At 38.1% G+C, this 20,323-nt stretch overlaps 1 protein-coding gene across 1 annotated transcript in view; it reads left to right on the top strand.

The window, feature by feature from the left end:
- LOC100544139 (gamma-aminobutyric acid receptor subunit pi-like) overlaps positions 1–20,323 on the top strand; it is a 37,776-nt gene that overhangs the window by 716 nt on the left and 16,737 nt on the right. The window contains exons 2-5 of the mRNA XM_010714585.4: positions 5,933–6,036; positions 15,662–15,729; positions 17,529–17,746; positions 18,104–18,186. Coding sequence (XP_010712887.1) covers positions 5,933–6,036; positions 15,662–15,729; positions 17,529–17,746; positions 18,104–18,186 — 473 coding nt within the window. The remainder of the gene's footprint in view (positions 1–5,932; positions 6,037–15,661; positions 15,730–17,528; positions 17,747–18,103; positions 18,187–20,323) is intronic.

Genomic DNA, 20,323 nt, shown 5'->3' with positions numbered 1-20,323 from the left:
GCACTTTAAAAAATGAAAAAAATGTCGTCTTTTGGAAGAAACATATTTTATAAGCAACTTTAAGACAATGCAAGCATGGGCAGGTTAAACAACATTGCAACCACCATCTTTAACTACCTGAAATATATTTAAAACCTGCTTAGCCAATTCTCTTTGTAGAAATGCCTTGCCTGTTTATCCTCCTAGTAAATACCTCATGATAAGGTTCTGCCTGAGCTTTACTTTCAAGTTGGTGTGCAAACACATTTTTAGATAAAGCCTCACTTAGTGAGGGCAAGTAGCACTCTCCTAAGGGGAGTGTAAGTCCTCTCCCTCGTTTGCCTTCTGCAGGGCTATGCAGACATTGTTGCCCAGAAAAATGCAATTTTACCTTGTCAGCTGTGACTTGCTACACACTATAGGTAATAATCATGGCTTTGCACTAGTAAAGTTGCAAAGAGATCAACATTTATGCAGTCTAACAGTGATAGGACAAGGGGGAATGGCTTTAAATTAAAAGAGGGGAATTTTGGGTTAGATGTCAGGAAGAAATTCTTTACTCAGAGTTCAGTGAGGCACTGGTACAAATTGTTGAGAGAAGTTGTGCCCCATCCCTGGAGGTTCTCAAGGCCGGGTTGGATGGGGTGCTGGACCCTGATCTGGTGGGTGGCAAGCAGCCTATGGCAGGGGTTGGAACTGGGGAAATTTTGAGGTCCCTTCTAACTACAAATATTTCTGAAGTGTCTTGAGTAACAACTCGCTGAATAATGCTTCTTATTTTCACTTTCAATATGAAGTTATGTTGTAGATGTGCATACAGAAAATCTGTAGCCAGTGGATTGTGTGGGTTGTCATTTTTCCAGACATATTTTTATTAATAAATTAGAGATGAATAAATGTATGGCAAATTTATCAAAGTAATCAATAGAGCTCACAATTTTAATCACTATCAAGAAACAGCTTAAAGACAGGATTTGATCCCAAGAGCAGCTCCCATTCATTTCAAGAGAGATGTTTCAAAATAAGGATGCTAGCCCAAGATTATAGGGTTGCATTCTGAAGACTTTCTGGGGTGTTGATGTTCTGTCTAACTTAAAGACCACTTGCATTATTTAAGTATTTGTTCCTATACCTGGGAAGTGGTAATACAATGCCACTGTTTCAACGCTGCCAATTAACCAAGAGCCATGGAATGCACAGAATGCTATGAAGTGGAGAAATTAGCAGTGATGTCTGTGATCCTGCTGCTGTTTATCTGTGAAGACAACGCAAAAGCCAATATCCCTGAATATGTCAAGTGTGAAACAAAAAGCAACACCTTTGTTTGCGTCTGCAAACCCTTCGCCTGTCAGTGGATTGCCTCAAAGAAGTTTTTGGCCCAGCTTTTCCTGAGGGGTGCGTTTCAAAGGCTTGCTCAGACTGTATTTGGCATTTTGCTTTTCCCTTCTCTCAGTTCTGAGGTGTTTCTGCCTCTTTCATGATACATAAATCTTGATGAGAAATAGCCAGGAAGAACATTCCTGCACATGTGTCTAGAATGTACTTTTGTTTTAAGCAGTGATATGTACTGCTGATTAGGGCAGATGCTCCCTTTCGCCTCCCTCCCCTTTAGTTACCCAGTTCCAGTAAGTCACTAGGTTGACTGTCTCTTAAGTAACAAGCAATTGTACCTTCCAGGCGTAGCCCAGTTTGTAAAATATTACATTTTCTGAGCCATAAGAATAGTAAAGGAAATTAAATCATTATAGTTCAACTTTTATAGATGCCGTCATGGGCCCCTGAGCCCAGAGAGTTTAATATATTTGTTATACCTTGATAACAGGACCCTGAGAACAGAAAGCTTGGAATGTTTGTCAAATTATGTGTATATGTTTAAGTTTTTTTTCTATAAAAGCATATTCTCCTCTGTGGCTGGAATAGCCATTTCAAGGCAATTAAATGTGTGCCAGTGTATTTTAAATACATTAAGAAAACAGAAAAAATAAAACACATAGTAAGATTTAAAAAAAAAAAAAATACTGGATAAAAGGGAAGCTCGGATGCACTGATGAGAAGATGTATAGGTATAAGAAGAAACAGCCTCAGATTTTACTGTTATCCTTTGCAATCCCTGCACAAGGGCACAAGACCATGTAATAGATATTTTTTTTTTTCTTACAGACAGGTGTAAACTCGCTTGCTTAGTGATGACTAAGGGCATGGGCTCTGAAGAGCACTTGAGAGGAATCAGGACATCCTGTGCTGAAATGTAGATAAGCTAAAGCACTTAACACATGTAACATCTATAGGTTCTTTGCCTTTCAATACTGACAGTTTGCTTCTGAGTGTGCTGGTAGTTACCCGAGCGGGATCTAGCAATGCACTGTGCTCAAGTTGGAGAGACAGCAGGTTTCTCTTGCATAGGATTTCTAAATGATTGTATGGCAAAATATTGTGCAATAAATTAAGCTCTGTTCGTTCAGTGCATCAGTTACTTCCCAACAGCCTTTCTTTGGCTAAAAGTTAATTCTTAACCATAAAATCAGCAGAAGAGAAAAACATGAGGCTACACATCATATGTTGATAAAGGAAATAAAGAATTGTCTTGGGAGATAAAACAAGTGGTCTAAGGAAAGTACTTGCCAGCCTAAATAATGTCAAATATTCAAGATCTATTTCTGCAGATAGGTGTTCATGAGGGCAACACACCAGACCACTCTATGACCACATGCTGATCTGCAGAACAAAATTATACACTTGAGGTGAAAAAGGGCAAGTTTTTCTTTATGGTTTCACAATATGTGAGAATTATGCAGGAGCAATCCAGTAAAATTGTGAAATTAAACTCATGCAGCTCATTGAGCACTTCACTGAAATTAAATGTAAATTGCAAAAGCAGGAAAGTCTGTTACAAGTAGAGTATTTAAGAAATGAATTAAATTCAAATGCATTTCTAATTCCCATAATTCTGTACAATATAAAACTGACATTCTTATTTATATGCACACTTGAACTCAATGTGACTTTCTTTAAGACAAAAAAGAGCTTAAGAAGAAGCAGTCCTTATTACTTAACTCTACCCTTAAGTAAACCCTGAGAAATTACCAGTCTTTTATCAATAAAGAAATAAAAGCCTGGTCCAAAAGAAGAGAAGTAAAAAATAGATGAGCTCCCTAAGTCAAACTAGTTTCATATGTGGCAGTTGGGTCTGGTAAACAGAAAAAAAATTAGATAGTAATAACAGCACTAAAGGGTTAACAGTAGACACTGTGTCTCAAACCATGATTTCGGTCACGTGCATTCAATGATACCATCTTAGTGTTTAGAAAACTATTTTAATATGGTGTCATAGGCCTTTTATGTGGTCCTATACCACATACTTAACTCTAAATCAGAGAGATATGGGTTCAAAGGCTGGACTATTTGGTGGATAATGAATTGGTTGGGTGATCACAGCCAGAGGGTTGTGGTAAATGGCTCTGCGTTGGTGGAGGCTGGGGAATAGTGGACCCCAGGGATCTGTTTTGGGCCTAGTATGCTTTGACATCTTTATCAATTACATAGATTGTGGGATTGAGTACACCCTTAGTAAGTTTGCTGATGACACTGAGCTGAGCGGTGCAGTTGATATGGCATAAGGAAGAGGGGATACCATCCAAAGGGACCTTGGCAAACTTGAAGAGCGGACTCATGTAAAGAGCGGACTAATGATGTTCAACAATGCAAAGTGCAAGGTGTGGTATTTCAGTTGAAGCAATCCCAGATATGTGTGCAGACAGGGAGGAGAAGAACTTGAGAGCAACTCTGCCGAGAATGACTTGGGGGTCCTAGTGGACGAAAAGCTGGATGTGAGCCAGCAGTGTGCTCTTGCATCCTGGAAGGCCAGTGGTATCCTGAGCTGCAACAATAGAGTGGCAGCAGGGGGAGGGAGGAGGTTGTCCCTCTCTGATTTGCCCTCCTGAGGCTCCATCTGGAATACTGTGAATAGGCCTGTGACCGTCAGCATTGGAGCTGTTGAAACGGGTCCAAAGGAAGGCCACGAAGATTATCAGAGGGTTGGAGCACCTCTGCTATGGAGACAGGCTGAGGGAGCTGAGCTTGTTCAGCCTGAAAAAGAGAAGGATCCAGGGAGACCTCATTATGGCCTTCCAATATTTAAAGGGAGATTATAAACAGGAAGGAAATAAAGTTTTTACATGGGTAGATAGCTATTGGACAAGGGGAAATGGTTTTGAACTGAAGAAGGGGAGATTTAGATGTCATGGGGAATTTTTTTCTCAGAGAAGATAGCGAAGTACTGGTGCAGGCTGCTCATAAAGATTGTGGGTGAACATCCTTCGGAGTGTTAAAGGCCAGATTGGATAGGGGCTCTGAGCCCTGATCTAGTGCCTGATGTAGTGGCTGGCACCTCTGCATGTGGTTTGGAAGTTTGAATTGGACAGTCTTTGAGGTCCCTTTCAACCCAAACATTCTGTGATTCTGTAACTTTATAATGTTATTGTGAAAGACTGGATTACTGCTTGTAGTGGAAAAACTAAGTGATGGCTTGAAGCAGTTATTGAGCACCTGGTGGGAAGGCAGGGCCAACCTATGGGAGCTCAGGTGCATGCAATGAATCTGAGTGACCAGAAGGGGTGGAGCCATGATCCATTCTTCCCAGACCTTATTTAAGGGTTGGCAGTGGAGACAAGGATGTTTTGCTGGAGATCTATATGTACCTTAGGCCTTCTGAAGATAAGTAGCTTCTTTATTTCTGTGTCCGGGGCTGTTGCAGTTGAGCTTGCTGCAGCCTTGGACTTCACTGCTCTGTTGTCTTTGCTGTGCTTTCTGTTGTGTTATGTTGCAGTTGGATGAAATCCACTCTTTTCTGACAGAATTGCTTAAACTTGCTGGAAAACATAGTAATATTGCAGTCAAAGGAATGCATTGTGAAAGGCTATGGGTGGTCCAGAAATATAGCTAAACAGAGCAAGTAGAGATTCTAAGAGCAGTTCTGAGGGGATTAGGAAGAGGAAACTGAGCAATAACAAGGCAGAAGCAAAAAAGCTCACAAGTGGGTGCTCACCCAGCCATGGCTTTGCACTTACACTCTTTTCCGTAAAGCCTAGCTCTTTCTTCACAGGGCTGGGTTACTTGTGCTCCTATATTGCTAAGAAGAGTTAAGAGGCAGAGCTAGGCTGGGGGGAGGATGAGCCCCCATCCCTTGTAGAACATTCTTCTGATGAATTTACAGATGGCTGCTCTCTGTCAGAGAGCCTCTGCCCACAGCCAGGTAGGCTTCCCCAGGTGTGTGGCTTCCCACTGCATTTGCTTGTTCTCAGCCTCTGTGTAAAGCTACAGTAGAGGCCTTAATGCAGAGGTGAGTTTTGTATTTACTTCTCTGTGTTAGCTGATGATTGTTTTATTTGTAGCTGCTTTTGAACACAGGAGTGGTGTGTATTCTTATTCCTTACTGATTCTGCCCAACAGGGTTATTTCTGTAACCTATTTAAAAATGTTGCTGTAAAAGCAGGCTTTTAAAAGTGTTTTTATGCACTAATCTCTGAGGCTGGTTTCTGTCTCCCTCCAGGAGCTAAATTGAATGTATTTCATTATGTAAAAAGAAGCTTAATTTTAAGTACTGCAGTAGACAATCAACACCCCACCCACATTCCTAGATTAGTGCCCTATTTACAGAGAAAGCATTAAGGAAGACTGAGCCATTTTCTCAGGTGAGATACAAAGAAGTGCTAGGTTTTAAGATAGAAAAGCAGTGTCTTTTGCAAATAAGGGATTAACACAGTTTGTCAAATCTGGTATTTTCTAGAATGGCTTTTTCTGCAGTGCTGTGAAATGCAGACATTTTATGAGTGTTATGATCTGCAGTAATCATCAGTAACCTTGACCCTAATACAGTATTGGTCTGGAACATAATCTTTTTTATAACTGATGATAGTTTTTAAAAACATCCTCACTTCCTTTCTTTTTCTTTTAGGTCAGTGCAGATTTCTGACGCTGAAGGAAAAGGTGAAATTCTTCCCCCAACCATACAAAATATAATAAAAGGATACAACAAATATCTACGTCCATTTTTTGACAGTAAGTACAAAGCTCTGACTGTCATGAAACTCATGCCTGAAAATCAGTGATGAGAGCAAATGTTTTCCTCTGTGCTGCTGCTTGATAGTGACTCATCAGATTATATTTGATGCCCGTATCTAGAGTAGAATATAGTGTAATAGTTTTTGTGGCCCAAAGTGTATGTATTCCAGGCATTCACAGACAAAACTTCCAGCTCTGTAGGAATCTTAGTTATTGATGTTTGTGTTTCCTCAGTGAGGCATCTATAGAACCTCACTTATTTAAAAATGTAATTTATCATAATTTCCTAAATATCTTTAAAATTTTCTACTGTTAATAAGTGCTACATATCATGTTGCTCACAAAAGCACAGGTAAATCTTATTCCACACTACGTACCACATGCATTTATTATGTGCACAAGAGAATTGTCTTGGGTCTTAAAGATCATTTAATGGGTTCATTCCAGAACTGCAGGGGTAAATTAATTGAAAATGTGAGTTCCTTGTGTTGGAAAGCCATAGTCACCAGGTTGGAAGACCTGTGTTATCTCCAGCACAAAGTCTGATATTATTGATATCCAGTACAATTGTCTTTGCACACCTGAAGTCTTAGTGAACCTTCCTTGCCTGATTCTGGCTATTGAATGCATCAGAAATACTGATGAAGAGTTGCAGGCTTTGTGGTCATAGGTTTCTGCCTGGACTAACTGCAGAACTCTGAAACAGAAAGTAGTTTGCACATTAGAAAGATGCTCAGCTTCACGTCTGTCAGAAAATAAACGTACACAATGAATGCTGGGCAGTTATTAAATTAGAAATTCAGAAATGTTAAGGGCTTCAAGTTAAGGCTTTTTATATGCCTTTATATTCCATTTAAAAGTGATTTTCAGACCATGCTGTTACCTCTTGCCACCCAAACACCTGGTTAGACTATCAGCCTGTGCACTAAGGGCAATTGTCAAGGATAGTTTTTGAATCAACTCCATAAAATATTAAGAGGAAACCCATATTTTGGATTTGGGAGAGATTTTGTTTATTTTATCGTAATTGCCTCAACTGCTGATACAGCTGCTTTTAGATATTTCATAATCATGAAATTATTAACAAGATAAAAGTAATAATGACAACTAAATGAATACCTTCTCATTTGAGGTGTTGCACAGTGAGAAATATATTAGTGATCACTGAACTTAGTTATTACATTCATTACTTCAGGGTGGTAATATAGATGCATTGGCACTGCTGTTATGGATATGCTTTAGCAGAATGCAAACAGAATTGCAATACAAAACCCTGTTATCCTAGTTAACCACCACTATAGCACATTTGAGATATGATTTTTTAACACTAACAGAATTCTTTCTCAGCTGTTGTAAGGCAGTAAATCTGTAGCTCTTTTTCTGCCTGGGTTTTTTTTCAGAGGGATGCCAGGAACTTTCTCAGTTCCCTTGGAACTCCCACAGGAGCTCAAACACAGCCCAAGCCTGGCATATGCAGAGCCAGTCAAGCTCTCGCAGAAGTTGTCAGAACTGCTTCTGGCCACAGCTCAGGCATGCAAACTCTTGTGTCACAAAATCTGATGGTTGTACAATCGCTCTACTACTGAAAGAATGGGTTCACATGCTGAGAAATACATTTTACTGTTGGCAGATGTAAATGCAGAGTTTGTGGTTTCACAAAAAATGATGATTTCATAAAAATAATTTAGGTTAGGATGACCCAGATTGATCCCAATTTTGTGCAGCTTTTTTCAAGATTGTTTGGCAGTAACTGTTGAAACAGCCTGTCCAATTGCATCAGTATATCAGTACTGATTTACTATGGGGAGGGAAGTCGTATTTCTAGGAAAATGAACAGAGTGTATATGAACATTAACCCTAAAGTCTGCATTTGTTGTCTAAAGTGCATGAAAGTATTCCCGTGGAATGGGAAGATATATATGCGGGTGACAGCTTGAAGACAGTCTTCTCAAGATGCTTGTCTCTCTTTTTGTGTCCAAGATTCCTTCCCTTTCAGAAATGTGCAGAAATATGGTCTATTTATTTGCGTGACAAATACACACTCATAAATATGCGTGAAGAGACATGAAACTGGATCGTGGTATTTGTTTGCATCTACAGCATTTTCAGCTTAATGCTAGCTGGTTGTAATCATGGAGTTGTGTAATCCATAATGTTGGAAAAAATCCTGAAGACTGTGTAGGGCAGCCATTGACCCATTACCACAATGCACACTAAACCATGTCCCTAAGTACCACAGTCACCCTTTTCTTGAAGACCTTCAGGGATGATGATGATTCTACTTCCCTGGGCAGTCTGTTCCTATACTTGACCATTCTTCTGGAGATGTTTTTCTTAATATCCAACTTCGACCCTCCACTGGTGCATCTTGAGGCCATCACCTATTTTCTTATTGCTCTTGCCCAGGAGAAGAGGCACCCCATCTCAACATGCTCCTTTGAAGGGAGTTGTAGAGAGCAGTAAGGTCTCCCTGAGCCTCCTTTTTTTCCATACAAAATAGTCCCAGTTCCCTCAACTGCTCCTCATAAGATTTGGGCTCCAGATCTTCACCAGCTTTGTTCTTCTTTTAAACATGCTCCAGTGCCTTAATGTCTTGTAGAGAGGGGCTCAAAACTGAATGCAGCACTTGAGGTGTGGCCTCACCCATGCCAAGTACAAAAAATAACTTCCCTGATCCTACTGGTCACACTTTCTGATAGCCAGTGTGCCATTGGCTTTCCTGGCCACTTGGGAAAAATTCTATCTCATGTTCAGCTGCCTCTCAACCATGAACTGCCAAATGGAACACTGAAATGTGATTTTTATCAAGGGTAAGAGAGTGAGAGGTTGGCTTGATTTTCAATGTAATGTACTTCATAGTAATTTCAAAGATACTTATCCTTGAAATTTTTCTTCAGGCAGGGAATGGGAGAATTCTGATGTGATGCTGCCAAAATATAATCATATTCTTACAAAATGAGTGCTACTGAACTCCTTAATATCTAGTAAGATGAGTTTTTAGTTAATAAAATGTCCATTAAGCATAAACAAATGATAAAAAATGAAGATTTTAAATTTCTGTTTCTTTTGGCTTTAGGGAAAAGGAATCTTTACTTGTCAAGGAAGTATTACTGCAGCTTATAGTTCTTATGTTTATGCTCATGCTTAGTTCTCGTGCTGGTATTTGCATATTCCTGAAAATTTACCCAAGTTAATGAGGAGATGAAGATATTTTTCCTTAGAATTTGATGACTATGCATGACATTAAATTGTCTCCTCTTGCATGGATTAGAATGAATAGGTTTTCTAGATTTTTCTAGATTTCTGGATTAATCTTGCTGTTTCCTCCCACGCATGTCACCCCTGCAGAACCTTGCTACCAAAGCACTGCCAATTATGCCAACCAGACACTGCTGTTCCCATCTCTAGCATCTTACTAGGGTACCTAACATTAGATTAGATAAAGCCAGGCTTAGTACCTCAAGGATGCGTAGACATGCAAAATTGACTGAATAGTTACATTTGTCTGTGCAGGGTGGCACGTTCCAGTTGCCAAATTACAGTGGTACTCTCACATAGTGTGAGAGTAACTGGGCTTGTTACCTATCTTTTCTGTCATTTGAATATTACTGTTTCATTTTCTTAACTATAGCATTTTAATGCTCCAATTTGAGCTGTTTCATCAAGCAAGTCCTAGAGAATCTAAGCAAATAGGCTTGGGAAGTTCTATTAATAGGTTAGAAACACTACCTAATGAAGAATGATTTTAGCTGTTCTTTGGGCTGCAATATGGAATATTTTTATACTAGTATTAGTAGATAGTGCCTCTCAGTGTAATATCCATCACAGTCTTCTAGATAGATATGGAGATCTTCCTTAGAAAAGCTAACATAAGGGATTTAAAAATGCGCAGTTATTTTCCTTAAATGTGCTACATAACCCCAGTGATTAATCGCACCCAGACAAGCAGATTTTAAAATTTCTGCTGAAACTGTGTAGAATGATCTTTTAACTTAGGTGCTGTGCCAAACCTCTCTGAATTAATGAGGAATTCCTGCTGACTTCAGTGAGCCTTGGATCAGGTTCATGGAGTTGTTAAGGGATGCATAAAATCTTGTAAATAACTTTATACAAATAGATTTTGTTCTGTGATTGAAAGTGATAATTTAAGTATTCTAATTAAAAAGAGAGAGACTAGGAAAAGGTCACAGCTAAGTGTGTTTGAATATGGAAGCTACTTTCAAGTGGTACAGAGAAGTGCCATCCTTAAATCAGTTACTCTAAACCACATTTATAAGATCATTTTCCATTGCTTTTTAATGAGCAATACTTTTCCGGATCTCAAGGTTTAAATTCAAGAAAGCCAATTAAGTCTTCTGGTCCAACCTTACGTGTAAGTCTGGGCACCATATCTTTCCTAAACGTTGTTTATATTAAGTTCTAGTTTAATTAGATGAGGGCAATTTGGTCCTCAGAAGTTTGCTGTTTACCCCTGAAGATATCAGGAGATGTTGGGATGTTAAGCATGTCTGAGAAGTTCTGATTTGGTGAGACAAGCTCACAGGGCACATAAGAAATTAATACCAGATAATTGTCAAGTAAATATTATTTTATGTACCAATTAGCTTTTCCCCGCTGGAGCCTGTTTACAGATGTAGCCATGTCTAATCCTTCAGTGAAAGGCAAAAAGCCCAGAGTATACATGTGGCTACTTGTATAATGGGGGAAAAAAAACCCAACTCCTGCTGAATCCTTAAGCCTTCAGCATATGGACAGTAATGTAGATTTTCCTTCCTTTCCCATAGAAATAAGACTGTGAGACTACCCCTGTCAAGCCCAGCTTGCTGCAGGACAGATTTCACCCCCATTCCCAACTAAAATGCTGAATTCTAGAGACTTTGAATGATGAGCATTGCTTAATTTCAATTAGAGAAAAATCAGCTAATATGAAGTTTCAGGTTGTTTTCATCGTACACAAACTGGGAACTTTATTAGCAAACATAATACTGTGTCACTGGGTACCTTCTCTGTGTGCTTACTGTCTCCTCTTGGAGGAGCTCAGTAAATGCTATTCCTTAATATTCATATTATAAACTCTTATATTACAGTTCCAGAGTTTTTCTTCTCCTGGAATATTTCTGTCTCTCTCTATTGAACTCTTTATACTGTTTACACATTTTTTTTTTAAATGTGGGAAACAAATCTCATCCCAGCAATCTAATAACAGCCTTGCCAGTACGGTCTGGATTGTAAGGTAACTTATGTCTATGTATTGCTCCCTGTTGGAATGGTACTTTTCCCAAAGTATAATACTGAATGCTCATGTTGAAATGATTATCTGTGACGGCCAATAAATCCTTCTCAAAGGCGCTGCTTGCCAAGAGAGTTTCCTGTCCTATCCATACTGCCTGCATTATTTGTCCTCATATTAATTGCTTACACTTGGCTGTATTTAATACTTTTTTTTTTTACAAACAACTTAAGCTGCTAATGTTACTATTCCCATTAATTTTTATGATGTCCATAAACTGTACTTGCAAAGATGCATCACTGTCTAAAGATCATTGATGCAAACAAATAGAATTGAACCTTATTCCTGCTAGAAATGGGTCTATCTTCTGATGTCTTCATATTAACTATCACAATTGAAATCTGTCAGAAGGCCTGTTTTCATCTGCCCAGTCATTTCATATAACATACATTTGTCAAGAAAGATGTCTTGTGGTAGGAAGTTAAATACACTGACAAAATCCAAGTGTAATGTATTGCTTTATCTAGAAGTCCCATAATATTTTTAACTCAGTATTACTGCAGCTTTGAGGTATTCTTTCAAATAGCCATTCCTGTTAAGAAATTTCTGAATACCAACATTGTTTTAAGTTTTCTTGAACTGAATTTATGCACTAGTGGCTCAGCACTAGCTATTCTTTATGTTGTTGACTGATTTCAGTAGTAGGTCCTTGGAGTTGCAAAACATAAATGACTTGGTGGTTTGCTTTGTTGTTACAAACTTTTAACAGATCGTGATCACTGCAGTGGAACAAAAATAAATTCAAAGTAAGCTGCTGACTCTTCATTGTGCATCTGCCACTCTTCTGTCTGCTTTCCCATGTGGGATTACTGTTAATATCTGTAAAGTGCATTAAGTAATGGTCTCAGTGCATAACATACATTTTTAACTTCTACTGAAATTTAGATTTTGAAATTTGATTCTATAACAAGACTGACCATTTTGCATATGTTTGCCAGATTACTCTTAATCTTTCAGACTCAATTTGCTAATGACAAAATATGACTTCAGATTTCCTCTGATCTGTAGTTTTCTTCTGAAGTTGTTGTTACACATACAATTCTGCCAAACATATGGAAGTGTAGGAACTGACTACCTCATCTAGTTTACTGCCCTGTTTTTGAAGTTGTCAACAGGAGAGCTTTCAGTGGAAGTTCAGAGGAAACCCTGATAGATAATTATGAGGAGAGTCATTCTAACTGTTGTTATTGCTTTACTTATTTAGTAAGGTGCCGTAAATTATATTATCCTCACAAAAAAACCCAACCAACCATAAAAATCCAGTAAAAACAAACCAGCCCCCCCCCCCCAAATAGACCAAACCAATATCTTTTTAACTATAAATATTGTTCCAATTTAATTAACTTTTAAAGCACAACTGTTCTCAGCATCTAATGTTGATAGAGGTCCCTTCCATAGTTTCCTTGAAGCACAGCTCATCCTTCACATGTTGCTAGCATCCTACTATCCTCCCAGTCTGGAAGATGTTTGAAGAAGTTTTCCTTTGCTTTATGAAACCTTTTCTGGGTTATACTCAATCATGATGCTTTAGTTGTTTTTCTCTATTGATCATTTGGTTCAGACTCTACTCCTGAAATTGGAATTAGTGATTGAGCTTTCATTCAGTGTCTGGTTGTTAGTTCCTTCACTGCTGATGTGCTACATAGGGAAGCACACATGCTTTAGCATCTCAATCTATGAAGGAGTGTGAAGCTCATTGGCCTTGTTTCCACAAATTATTGCTTTATATGCCTTAACTGTGACATGACAAAGTTATAGCTCACCTTCATGGGAATTTTTGTCCTTTACCTTATGGTATCACCTCTTAAGAGATTTTTTTTTGATAATTCCCAGGATCAGAAATACAAATGGGGGAGCCCACAACCACATCTAGCCAAAAGCAATCCCGCTACCATATTTCTTCCTCCCACCCTACAGTCTGTTGAAGAGACTTTAAAAACTAGGAAGAGGATTACGATGCTCATGGCCTTCTAGTATATCCCTCATTCCCTACTGACCCAGAAAAATAGAATCTCCTGAGGGAATTGCTTACGGCTCTTCTGGAACCGATGCTAGTTGTCTTCCATCAAATGAATTATATTGAAAGCTATACTACTGTTGGCTATGCAGTTGTATTAGTTTGACTTGTGGCAAATATCTCCTTAAAATATTAAAATATCTGAGGGGATGTCATTTTCTGATGAGTCTTCGTGAAATCTTGGCTCTAGGCAGGCTGAATGCACAGCATTTGGACAGTGGAGACTGGCAGGGCTAGGAGAGCAGGTCAGTTTTGTTCTTACTTAGCACTTGAACTGCAAGGCAATTTGTTGCTAGAACGATCAGTCTGAGCTTAAGTGCATTCTGTCCTAAGCTACAGATCTGCTTATGGGAGTCACCCAACACTTCCGCAATGTGAAAGAAAGGAGAGAGAGATGAATTCCTGTTTCAGTGAAACTGGAAATAGAAAAAAGAATTTATTTTCAGTAATCTTTCTCAGAAGTCAGCTTTCTTCTCAGACATTTCACAGTAGCATTGATACTGAAATGTTGCTAATGAACATTTTCACTAATCTGCATTGCCTTAAACAAGGCAAGAATAAATTAGTGTTCTTACCATTAACATAAAGTGTGATAACAGGACAGTCTTCTTATTTCTAGTCACATCTCACAGATAGCTTTATGCTATACTGTTCTCAGAGAGGACTGTCATTTAGCATAACCTTGCATGATGAGCTCCCTGTCCCAACTGTTTGTGACAATTGGCAATATTATGCTTTGATGTGGTCATATGGGAATCTGTAAGGTAATAAGCAAACAAAAAAGGTAGGAAAAAGTTTACAAATCACACTTATTTTTTAAACCCCACCACTTCTGACGGTCTGACACAGTGTATCTGTAATAACTGTACTATTTTAAATGCTGTATTAAAAATATTTTACCTCTGATGGTAGAGTACAATGGTAAGCATAAATATCAATTGACTCAATTGCTGTTGTACTCTGTTAAGAGGAGGAATGGAGTGTAAAGGTATTCTTAAAGTGTCAGAAACAGAAGACAATGGAAGAAAACAGAACAGCAATCTGTCAGTGATCTGGGAACTTCTCAGTCAACTAATTTTGTTCTGAAGTTAACCTCCGTAATCTTTCAGTTGATGAATAGCTTCTTCTCATCTCTAACTACAGTTTGTGCTATATAATAAATAGAGAGATTACCATCAGGGGCTGCTGCAAGCCTGCAATCGTTTATTAAGCTTGATCTTTATATTTTAACTTTCAGCTGAGTCCAGAGCGAAGCATTTATGGATTCTTCCAGGAGTGCCAGATTTCTGTGATTCGGAAGCTGTCCCAGAGATTTATACTTCAACACTTGCTTTACAAGTGGAAATAATTCTGAAAGAAATTATAAGCACGCAGATGTGTCGCTCGATGGGATAGTGTGTCTGTCTCATCTTCCTGATCTCTATGTTATCTGGGGTCATGCAAGAGTTAATTACATAATGCATTGCATGTGGCCTGCAGGCGGTTTCGGCAGCATGCCTGTGATGTATGGGCACTATCAGCTCCATAGATTGTATCTAAACTGTTCCTTCATGTCTATGTGTTGCTTTCTCTTCTTTTCAAATTACTTGGAAAAATGCACGTATTTATTAGGGATTTCTTTTTGTATCTACTCTGTTAGTTCTGCACGTATTCAGCCAGGTCTGATGCCATGTTTCCATGAAAGTTCTGCACAACTGCATTTTAAAATGCACAACTGGTAATCTTCTGGCACTCTGAAGTACCTTCGTAAGGAAATGAGAGCCTGAGTGTACTAACATCATAATAACATCACGGCTGCTACCTGGTGTTTAATCACACTGAATCAACATTTGGCTGACTTGCTTTCCTCATAAATGCAAGTATGTGTCACAAGCTAACTGCCAGTGGTCAAAAGCAAGATGTTGAAATTCAGAGAAACAATATAGACGATGTGTTCTTAAGCAGGCAGTAAATAAAGTCACTCAGATACCCCATCTGCGTATTAAGCATGTGACATTGCCAGGAGCATCTCCTTTGTTTGCCAACATCTGGCGGACCAGATGTTGCAACTGGAGGAATTCTTTCCACTGTTCTGCACCTTGGAGCAGCAGGGTGTGATGTACCGTGGGGATTGTGCCTTCCACACCTTGCTCTGCAGCACTTTCCCCTCTACTTTTCTTTCTGAGGAGAAAAAAATCATACAAATCCACCCTAAGAAATATAACATATTTGTTAAAACCATGGTAATGTTAGCCTAGTAATACTATATTTTGGCAGTGCGATCAATGAAATTCTTTTCTAGTCTAAATTTGAGTAATACTTTCTTTTTCTTGCAGATGGTCCTGTGTCTGTTGGAATGAGTCTGGATATTGCAAGCATTGATACCATATCAGAAATAAATATGGTATTGTAGCTTTTGTAATCTTTCTGTCTGTTGGTAAGCTAATGTCTTGTGTTTACGTTTACTGGCAATGTGACTGAGGTTTTTCCTCTTGATTGGTAGGAGAAATAATTTAATTCTTCACTGTAGATGTGAGATTATAGCACTATAGTCAGTACTGAATTGCAAAGGACAAGATTTCTAGACTAAAATCTGTACAGATGGAAATCACATCACTTGTAGATATAAACAGAAATGTGCTACTGAGTATTAATCTTAATTAAAGGCATATAGAGCAGTATTTGTTTTCCAAATGAAAAGTCTAAATCCCTACACACTGCAGAGTGGTAAGGCCAGATTGTTTTCAGCAGCGTGTGGAGACAGGACAAGGGGGAATGGCCAGAAACTGCAGCATAGGAAGTTCTGCACAAATGTGTGCAAGAACTTCTTTACGGTGAGGGTGACGGAGCACTGGAATGGGCTGCCCAGGGAGGTTGTGGAGTCTCCTTCTCTGGAGATATTCAAGATGCCCCGTTGGGACACCTACCTGTGCGACCTGGGATAGGGAACCTGCTTTGGCAGGGAGTTGGACTCGATGATCTCTGGAGGTCCCTTCCAACCTCTACGATTCTGTGATTCAGAGAATTAGATATATTTGCATGTGACTCTGAAGCCACTCCTTTTCTTTTTGTTTAGAAACAATCATAATATTTTTTCTTTTACTGTCGCACGTTAATTTATTCCAGCTGTTTTGTTAGATTTGTATCAGTTCTTTTTGAACAAACTATAAAATGGAGTATACTTTTCTAATTAAAGATCTGCTCTTGCTACATAGAAACAAAAGACAAAACTCGTTATTCAGATATTCAATATTGGAAAATAGGGATATGTGGATAGTAATACCTCTTACCATTAAATTACTCAGACTTCTAGATAGTTGGAATCTGAGAATTCCTTTTGTACTTGGCAAGTATTCCCAGGTATTTAGAAAAGGAGATGTAAGGTCTGAACTAAAGATTGACTTATCATGGTGATTAAAATACACCATAACATCAAAAGTTGATTAAAAACATGTTAAGAAATAGTGTGGTTTTGATGTTAGACTACAAGGCATACTCAGATTGCAGGTGAGTTGTCCTGAGAGCAATCTTCAAGGTCACTATAGATTTGGCTCTGCTGTTTCACTGCTCTTGTTAAAAAGATATATTCAGCTAAGAGGTGATGATATCTTTAATATATTTCCATAACTTCCTATTACACTTCATTCTTTTGCCATTATGAATGTGAACTGATACAACTTTTTCCCACAGTTTTCTTAAAAATGCATTATTTAATGGTTTATGTGAACAAAATGCTGTTTGCAACCACTTAGTTAAATAAATCATTGTAAGATTTAAAGATTTACGGAGACAGATTATCTGCTGTCAAAACTCTGATGACTTCAGCTGATTTATGGCCCTACGCTGAGGTCCTCAACATTAACTGTGAAATTTCAATGACCTTAAGAACAAAATCTACTCGAGATAATATTTCTTAATGACAACAACATCACTTCAGGTGCTGGAAAATGTGGCCGTATGAGGGCCCGTACTACTGCTATCCAAGTGCCAGCATTTAGGATTGGGATACAGAGAGTCTCAGAATATCTATTATACATATATATGAGAGTCTCAGCAGCTGGTTCTGTGCACTTTAGTAAAATGGAATAATGTGATTTGTTCTAAGTGATATATATATATATATATATATATACACACTGATATATGCATATATACACACTGATATAATAATTTTTTAATACATTTTTATATATTGTATTTCAGGATTACACAGCAACCATATTTCTGAGGCAGCGGTGGACTGATGAGAGGCTTTGCTTTGATGGCAACAAGAGTTTAAGTTTAGATGGTCGGCTTGTGGAAATGCTCTGGGTCCCAGATACTTTCATAGTTGATTCAAAAAAGTCTTTTCTTCATGATATCACTGTTGAGAATCGTCTGATAAGAATATACCCTAACGGAACAGTCTTGTATGCTATACGGTATGTATATACCATGTACCTGCCTTTGTGTTTGGCTTCTGGTTACACTTCAAGCTTTTCAGGTTAGCATGGTTTTATGCTTTAAAAGCTTTTCTATTTGTAGAAGTAGAATATGCATGGTTTTATAGTTTTACAAGTACATGATATGGTTGATTGATATAATTAAATTCTTAAATTTAATACCAGGTCTCATTTTCATACCTAGATAGATCCTTTTGCTTTTGTGCAGACCAAACACAGGAATTGCCCCTCTGCCATTGCAGTTGTTTTGTTGTTGAATGATCAGAGAGGAAAGGAAGCTACAATGACTAATGAAGTTTTATCCCCATAATAATCAGTGCTACTCTGTTTTTCAAGGATTACCACAACTGTTGCATGCAGCATGGACCTGACCAAATACCCAATGGATAAGCAGACGTGTACCTTGCAACTGGAAAGCTGTAAGATGAGTTGTTCTTAGTATTTGTATGTCACTAGAGAAATATTTGTGAGTGATCATTTCCGTAGACTGCTGGCTGTTAAGTATTACTGAAGAGGCTGAGGCTGGAGTATTCATAAAAGCCAAGTGACAACACATGTGAAATAATTAAAATAGAATTAAAATAGTATTTTCACACCCAGATAAACTTGTGAAGCTTCACTGAAAATAGCGTGGGAGTACTGAAATAGTAACGTTAAATAAAACCATGGGAAATGCCCCAAGGTCTGTTCTGCAGGACTTGCTGCAGTTATTCTGTCGGTCTCTAGGGGGGGTTCTTTGAGCAGGTATTTTTCAGCACTGCCGAGAAAATATGTTTTTAAATCATTTTTGCCTCTTTTCTCACTTTCAGATATTGCGATATTTCTTTTTTTACCTGAAAGAAAGAAATTAGGATAAGACTTATTTTTAAGGCATAGGGTTCATATTTCATTAATTTACTATCTTCGTATTGAAAAAGAGTAATTGCATAGAGAGTTCTGTTCTGAGAGGGGAAATATAGAGATCCTTCTGTGACTTATTTTAATTCTCTCTGTGACAGTGCTGTGGGGAAAAAAATGTCATAAGTGGAAGGACCAATACTAAAAAAACACTGAATGTCCACCTATTTTTTTCATTGAAATGCTTTCTAGTCATGGTTGGTTTGCAGATACCCATTGTGTATGTTTAAAGTTGATTCAGTTGTTAAGACAGTATCAAAATGTTGTTTGTTTGTTTGTTTGCATGGGATAATGCAGAGTGACACCTAAAAGGTGTTCTACAAGATGGGAAAAAAAAGTCAAATATTTATTAATACATATTCAAAATGTTCTTTTGGAAAGTTTTTAAGTACTTGTTGAGTTTTATTGTTTAGCATTTCAGAACTGTGTGAGTGTTCATCATTTGTGTTGGTAATGACCAATTATAAGATGGCTTACGAATCAAAGGGAATCAGCCCCCAAACTTTCCTCACACAGCAGTCCCTTTGGAATCAGCAGTTTTATGGGGATAAGATCTGTTTAACAGTGATTCCAGTAAGAATTTGTTTTCATCTCCAATTTGTTTTCCTTTGGAAGAACATATTGGTAAGTCACAATATATGGCTTTATATTAAACACGTTGCTTAATGAGTCATATAATATTCAGTTCCAGAATGAAATATATGTCACACCAGAACATAGAGCTTTAAAAGAGATATGATTTATAAAAAATAAAAAATAAAAAAAAGAAGGATTCCCCATATAATTAAAAATAAACATCGTTCTGAATGATTCCATCTGCTTTTTCAAAGCTCACAAGCATCTGCTGTCCAAAGGGGAAACTTGGCAATGTCATCACAAAAGCTCCCATGACATTTGTATTTAGTTTTGAGGAGAGTGAGTGCAGAAAGAGTATATCTTTAGTCAACCTTTTTCTTCAGTACACTGTAATGTTTTCTTACAGATACACTGGAAATGGTGCTTACTTCCTCATGAGATAAGCTACATCAATTAATAGGCAAATTATGACATCGTCACTACTTGCAAATACCATTATATGAAGTTAAGAATAGTGAATGCAAGTGTAAATACACATCTATACAAACACTAATAAATAAAATATAAAATATGTAGCAAGTATTTCAGCTGAAACGAGGTGTGTTAGATGTTAAACACTGATGTAAAGGTAAACGTGCCATGATATTGTGGTTTTACACAATAAAATGCCTCTAGTGGTCTTTACAACATACTCTTTCATTATTAATAGGTAATAGCACACATTATGTTATACTTTCTACACAGTGAGGCACTTAAGAGCCCAAAATTTCTATAGCTTTTTCCCATTTTTGCAGTGCTTCAGAATGTTGTGGAGCACCAGTTAGTGCTTCGGGAGTGTTTGTGTTCACGGCCTGTGGGAGGTAACACCAGCAGTCATTCATTCTGGGCTGGGGGCTTTTTTCCTCCCTTTATCCACCTGCACAGGCCAATTCGTATACATATTCATTTGTGGGCCCATCTCTGAAATTTTATTTCCTTTTTCATCTCATCCTTTAGCATTTATGCAGTGAAGAGCCATGTGAAGGCACTCAGCTTGTGCTTGACAATCAAGAGAAATTAAAATTAGCAACAGAATGGTAAAGA

The sequence above is a fragment of the Meleagris gallopavo genome, chromosome 8 (assembly GCF_905368555.1).
Source record: "Meleagris gallopavo chromosome 8, MGAL_WU_HG_1.1, whole genome shotgun sequence".
Lineage (NCBI taxonomy): Eukaryota > Metazoa > Chordata > Aves > Galliformes > Phasianidae > Meleagris > Meleagris gallopavo.
Note: the sequence above shows the minus strand (reverse complement) of the source record. Positions and strands in the feature narration are given on the sequence as shown.